This window comes from Stegastes partitus, unplaced genomic scaffold, assembly GCF_000690725.1.
Source record: "Stegastes partitus isolate 25-593 unplaced genomic scaffold, Stegastes_partitus-1.0.2 Scaffold1460, whole genome shotgun sequence".
NCBI lineage: Eukaryota > Metazoa > Chordata > Actinopteri > Pomacentridae > Stegastes > Stegastes partitus.
Genome location: NW_007579191.1, coordinates 39,913 through 46,885, shown reverse-complemented (window position 1 = coordinate 46,885; position 6,973 = coordinate 39,913). Strand labels below are relative to the sequence as shown.

The 6,973-nt window shown below is 42.9% G+C and overlaps 1 protein-coding gene across 1 annotated transcript; it reads right to left on the bottom strand.

Moving 5' to 3' along the window:
• Positions 1 to 4,620: 4,620 nt before the first annotated feature.
• On the bottom strand, positions 4,621 to 6,416 carry gtf3aa (general transcription factor IIIAa). The gene has a single exon (XM_008299782.1). It carries the CDS (start codon positions 6,390 to 6,392, stop codon positions 5,304 to 5,306), a length of 1,089 nt encoding a protein of 362 aa, XP_008298004.1. The 5' UTR covers positions 6,393 to 6,416; the 3' UTR covers positions 4,621 to 5,303.
• Between the last annotated feature and the right edge of the window lie 557 nt (positions 6,417 to 6,973).

Genomic DNA, 6,973 nt, shown 5'->3' with positions numbered 1-6,973 from the left:
CAGGGTGTCCCCTGCCTTCACCCTGAGTCAGCTGGGATAGACTCCAGCCCCCCATGACCCTAGTGAGGATTAAGTGGTGTATAGATAATGGATGGATAGACACTTAAATGCTCACCTGAACACATACCGTGCAGACAAACCTCCTAGGAAGTTTAGAGTTTTTAAATACCTGACCTGCACATGAAGATGGTTGACATGAGGAGATTATGGAAACGCCACATAGACAAGAAAATGTCTTTTCTTGTCCTTGTCTTTTCTTGTGCACGCTTCACAATCAGCTCTCTGTTTAGATAAATCTTTAGACACTGTTTTTGCTTGTGGTTTGTCATTATTCTGCCTAGTGGCTGTAGAAACATCAGGTCTGTTCACAGCTGACACCACAGACTGAAGTTAACATCTCCCCTTAACTATGGCCACATATTATCACATAACACTGAAGTCACATGACGACACTTGACATCAGATGGGGCTTAAAGCTCCAAAAAGCTGTACATTGGACTTGTTTTATTTCACAGAAAGAATTTTAAAATTGTGACAAGTTTGTCTTTGTTGAATGAGCTGGCGTACTGGATTCAGGACTCAGAAGAGAGCCACTCCCTGTGGACTGCTGGACATCTTCTTCAGCAAATGCAAAACGTGACCACAGTGCAGCTGACTGAGGAGCAGTCCAGGGGGCAACACATAAAGTCCCACTTAGATGTACCCTACCATACCTGTAACCCTTCTCTTTTCATTGCTAACCTGCTCAGAGCTCCGCTTAACTCAACTGTTCTGAGACAATCACAACCATTGTCAGGAAAAGCTTTCGTTTCCCGGTAATTTGCACAGAGAACAAGTATGCGAAAGGGCAAACGCCCTGACACATTCCTTCCACTTCTGAGAGAGACAGTAGGATGAAGGCTAAGTGAGGGATAAAAAGACAGAGGGAAAGCGGAGGAGGTGGTGGGAGAAATACAGCGGAGATAGAGCAATCCCTTTGGATGAGGGCCTGAAGAAGCAGTCTGGAATTTCGCATTGTCAGAAGACAGGAATGGGAAGCACGTGGCAGCAGTTTCTGTAAAAGACGAAAAAAGAAAACCTGGTCAGATCTGAACATACTGCTGGATGCTGTTCCAAATTTAGATACCCATCATTTGAGCCCATGTCACCCGCTATAATACCATGATGATACCACAACAAACAAGACAGGGCAGATGTAGACGGATGGCTCTGTATTCTTAAGTAAATTAGCCATACGTCTATGGTGACTTTCAACCATCGATAGGTTCTACAACGTGCTTTACAATGTGTTTCTCATTCAACTGTTGACACACTAACGGTGGCAGAGCTGCCATGTAAGAAGCTCGCCTGCCATCAGGAGCAACTTGGGGTTCAGAGGAAGCAAAGATCAAACTGCCAACCTTGTGACTAGTAAACCACTCGCTCTACCACCTGAGTCATGTCTGCCTCAAGTCCTACACTTTGATATGATTTTCTGATTAGAATTCTTTCCAAACTGACCATACAAAACATTCACATGCAGCCTGCTCTGTATGTGACATCAGTAAGAGGAGAGATATACAGTTTTAATATACGAGCTAGATCATATGCAGCTTACAAGTCACATGCAGGAGTTGGCCAGTCATCAGCTCTGTTTAAGAACATTGCTCGCTATGCAGTTTCTTCTGTTCTCTAACTTCGGGGCTGCAGATGGATTCTTACATCAATGTCAGAACTGTCTGGTTTCTCACCTGTCTTTACATTTTTTCCCTTGGATCTTCAAGGTGAGACTCAGTGCCCTCAAACCCACATCTGCTCTGCATTCCTGCATGTTCAGCACATTCTTGCTCTCTCATGAAGCAGACATATACATCAAAAATACATTGCTTTCATGTTGTGCTGCTTCCTCTGTGTCTATCCATTCAAAAATGAGAAAAAATGAGCCTACAGCACAACCCCGGTGTTGATGAATTGTGTGTTCTAACCTGATCTTGACAATTAAAATAATAACTGTAGGAGGGTTCTGTTGCTCCCTGTGAGTATTAAAGCTTTTACAACTTAACTTCATCAAGTTATACTGTATACATTCATGCAGAAACCGGCTGTGCCTAATCACATAATGTGGATTATGTAGCATGTAAGGATGTTTTCAGTGGGAGAAAGGGTGAGAAGAGGGGGGAGTGGAGACGGGGAGAGTCAGAGGGAGCTCCTGCTGTCATCTTCTTCTTCTGCTCCTTTTTTTTCAACCTCCTTTTTCTCCTCCAGTTTTTTTTTTGTTGTCTTCCTCCAATTCTTTATTCTTCTTTTTTTTTTTTTTTTTGTTGTCTTCCTCCAATTCTTTATTCTTCTTTTACATTTCGGTTTTCTTCGTCTGCAGTGTCTTTATTTACTTCAGCAAATTATGTTAATTTTCTTCACTCCTGCAGTTCTTTATTTAGGTCTTCCAGCATGTTCATATTTTTCTGCTTTTCTCACACTCACTCCGAATCGGATGGACGGATTAATCTGCCGCTGAAAATATTCCCCAACAAATGCTACGTCCTTCTGTTTAACAAAAACCACAGTGAACCACTGATTGAAGGAATTAGTGAGTTGATTTTACAGACATGTCCTACACGGTGACGTGTTGACAGACGCGCCAACAGGCTCTGTTGTGTGTGTACATGTATAAATATATACAGTTCCATTTTTTATTTTTTTTTTAAACTTTTCTCCTGGTGTAGCTTTAATGGTGGTCTGTACCAGGATTAGTCTAGGTAACTCAGACAACTAGTGACCTTCACTGTAAAATAAGAAACCAAAATATATCAGCATGTCATTGCTTAACTCTCTTATTGACACAGTTGACACAGAGGCATCTATTTTAGTGTAATTAATTTGCCAAAATAACCAAAACACACAATAAACAAAGTTAAAGATAAATAGCATTATGAGTATTTTCAATAGACATTGCGATAATACTGTTATATTTATTTTTAGCCACAATAAAAGTGAAACAGTGAAAATGTGATATTTTGACAGTCCAAGCTCAAAAGTCAGAATAAAGCTAAGATGGTACAGCAGCTACCTTGAACCCAGTGCAGTCCGACCGTATTTCTGCTCAGACACACCCAGACTGCTGGGGCATAAATCCAGACTGGGCTAAATGTGGTCTAAGTTGAGGCATCCAAAGGATATAGTGAGCTAAAAACCCTTAACTGATGGGACATTTATGAGTAAATTTAGTTATAGAGGGACTAGGAAATACAATATAGGTTAAAACAGAGTCAGTGTATATTAAAAACGTTTTATTCTGAGTGACCAAACTAAAATTTCTAAAATAAAATTGAAAACAGCTTTCTAACAGAATGCTGAGCAACAAATAAAAAGTCATGATAATGCATCTGTATGTTTTTTTTTTTTAATGCAGTGTTACCATCAGTGTGTGATTGATTCAGATTTTATCATTTAAAAAGTAGGAATCTTTTGAAAGAGGAAATGATTACATGACATGTTACACTCAGATTCTCTGAATACTAATTGGATGAGTCTGCTGTACATTCCTGGGTGAGCTGGTCAGAAAAGTCAGTCCATATAGGGCTCGTCTGAGTCGAGCAGGGCAGGAATGCAGGGAGCAGCCTTCCTGTACCTGGAAATATTCAGAGAGGATTTAGCCTTGGAATCTCAAACTTTCCCGAAGCCGCTCCTGTTTACGCCGTAAATCTGTTGGTGAGAGCTGAGATGCTCGACCGTTTGTCATCCCGGCACAAGAATGTGCAGGTTTTCCTTCCAGCTTATCTGTAGCAGGTAATTTCACAAACACACGCCCCTCTTCTGGCTGAGGATGTACGAGTCAGCTGCAGACTCCTGGGCCGTGATGACATGAGGTTAAAACCATCTTAGTGTGTGCACACCCAAGGCATGTGGAAAGTTGAATATTTCACTCATTTCATCGATGAGCCACTAATTCCAAAGTCCTGAGGTTCACTTTGCTTTCACCACATCTAGAAAACCTGGTCCTCGGTCCGGATCAGGTGCTGCAGCAATTTGCTGCGATTTAGTTAAGTGTTTGGGTGGGGGTTGGAATCAAATTCTTTTGGGGACAGAAACTGGGAAATTTATTCTTGAACTCGAGCCAACAGGCCTCAAATTATTTATGGACCTGTGTTTGTACCCAAGGACACAGAGCTTTTTCACAGCAGACAGTCTGACATGTTGTAGCAGGAACAGCACAGGTGAATTAATGATGGCTGCATTCTATCTGGTGAAGTCCTGTCAAGTCAAAATGTCTGCAGTGACAAAAGGTCTATCACTGTGCTATAAAAAGAACAGGCCACAGCTACACTGCTTCCACAAGTTGGCAGCACACTATTGTCTTGAAATATTGTAGTCTGTGGCGAGAGTTGTGCCAACAGGAACTAAGGGCTCGAACCCAAACCATGGAAACATCCCGATACTAAAAGCGAGTGCGGACAGAGGTGTCCACGCACTTTTGGTGATGTGTTGTAACTGTCCTGTGCCGCCACAGTGAACTGATTCAGTGCAGTCACTTCACACATGCTGGAAACACACACTTGTTGGTCAGCTGTCTCTGCTATTCTGAAGACTCATCTGACTCAAACTAAATAAAAGTACAGTGAAAATGTAAAGAATGGCAGAATCCAAACATTACTGTTTACTGGACCAAAGCTTCAATATATGGATCAACGTGGCTGACATACCAATATTGGACTACACTGCATCCCAACATCATTTACAAACATGGCATTCTACACACATTTCAAGATTATTTCACAAGTTTCAGAATATATTGAAGGAAACAGGTCCAATGTCATTATCAGTAAAGTATCCTGCTCAGCAGTATAAGCACGATCTCGTTTTATAGTAAACGGTTCTGTTATAGAACCATTATTAACACAGCAGTTAATTGTATATTTTGTAAAAATTGGAGTTATATAAATACGGCAAAAGAGAAATTAATCAATCAAAACTGATAAAAATCCTGAAACCAGGCACCCAGACAGAACACCACATTAGCTTCGACTGATTTATGAGACAGGAAAACACTGAAATAAAGACTAAATAAATTTCTTTTTTTTTCAGCTATTGTGCAATATATATGTATATATATTTTTATTTTAAATACAAATCACACAAACATAATTTAATGGCTTCAGAACCATTCACTTCTTCATTTGAGATTCAGTTCAAGGAAAGTTGTATACAGTCTTAAGTCCTGAATATCAGCACAGATCCTTTCATTTGCACGTTTAGATGGTTACTTTGGGTGCAGCACAAACTTTATGCAACAAGACTTCCAAAAACCATTTTAAAAATGACAAAAACTATAAATGCTCTTGTAAAGGTGTAGCGAGGGCGTTGATAAGTCCATCTGTGTCCAACGCAGGGCTGCACAGCAAAGAAGTGTCCTGCAGGAGGGACACCAACTCAACAGGACCGGGCGGCTGTGTGTTATTCTGTGCAGACCCTCTGTGTGATTCAGGCTCCCGTCGCTTCTTGTAGATCACCCGCTTTGTTTCGCTGTAACCGCTTAACCTGGAGGCGAGAGATCTCTTAGACTTTGGCTTGGTGAGCTTCTTCCTCTGCGGGTCGTGAACAATGCTGTGACGCTGGAGACTCTGCTTCATGGCGAAGGTCTTCCCACAGCCGGCGTGGATGCAGGCGAAGGGCCGCAGCTTCTCGTGGAAGGAGCTGATGTGGCTCTGCAGGTTGAAGGCTGTGGTGAATGACCTGTCGCAGCCATCTCTGGGGCACTTGAGGACTACTCTCGTCTCAGAGTGGATGCGTTGATGCTGCCGCAGAAACCAAGAGTCCCTGAACACCTTGGTGCAGCGATCACACCTCAGGAGGAGCCTGTGCTGCTCCTTCCTGTGCTTCAGGTACTCCGTCCAGGTCTTCCCTGTGAAGGCGCAGCCCTCGTCCTTGCAGGGATACCCTCTGTGCACCTTCTCGTGTCGCTTCAGCTTACTTGGGAAGGTGAATCGCATGTGGCAGCCTTCATAAGTGCACTGGTAGGATGGCAGCTGAGTGTGCTGCTCACACATGTGGGACTTCAGCTGCTTGTTCTTCTTGAACTCGAGCCCACAGCCCTCAAATTTACACACGTATTTTTTGTGCTCCTGAGAGTGGACGCGGCTGATGTGCCTGGTCCGGTTGGCGTTGGTGGTGAAGGCCTCTAAACAGCCCTCCTCACTGCACTGAAAGGGCTTCACCCCGCTGTGACTGAGTTCATGCCTGGCCAGGTGATAGGGGCTGCAGAAGGACTTACCGCAGCCGTCGTGCTCACATGAGTGCGGCTTCACTCCCGTGTGTTTACACAAGTGAGCGTCCAGCTTCCACTGCTTGTTATAGGAGGCCGAGCAGTCGGGAAACGAGCAGATGTAACGTTTGAAACACTCCGGTTTAAGTTCCATTTCTGCGGCATTAAAAGGACAAAAATATTATCAATCTCCTCTGAGCACGTTGTCAGTCCGCGCCGGTATTACCCACAATGCTCTTCTACCGACGCAACTTCCGGAGTCAGGAAAATTACCCATCAGCCCTCTGTTGTTTGGTTGCTGCTTGTGCAGCTACAGGAGCGTTTGTAAGTACAGTTCACACTTTATTTAAGTAAGTAAACATGACAGTCGAACATTTAAAATTACAGTGTAATTGCTTGTATTCGTAGCAGTTGTTTAGTTACGTATCCGTCATATTTACTCGAAGAGGACGCTAACGTTACTCGGTAAGCTAGCTGTTGCTAATGCTAGCTTACTTTTAGCTTGATCCCTGCAGTGATGAGAAAACATCACAACGCACAGCATCTAAGCGTTCAGTGCCTCAGTTTAGCTTGAAAACGGTGCAAGTATCACAGTTACACCTCATAAACTATCAGAGAAATGAGGGTACCGCTTATTAGCTGTTTAGCCAAATGCTTTAGTTGGACGTTACTGAAGTGAGCGTTCATTATAAAGCTCAGTTAAACTAACTGGCCTTTGAGCCAAAGTGCTTTCTA

Excerpts from the sequence above, each read along its gene's own strand:
- gtf3aa (XM_008299782.1), bottom strand. The coding sequence starts at position 6,392 with ATGGAACTTAAACCGGAGTGTTTCAAACGTTACATCTGCTCGTTTCCC.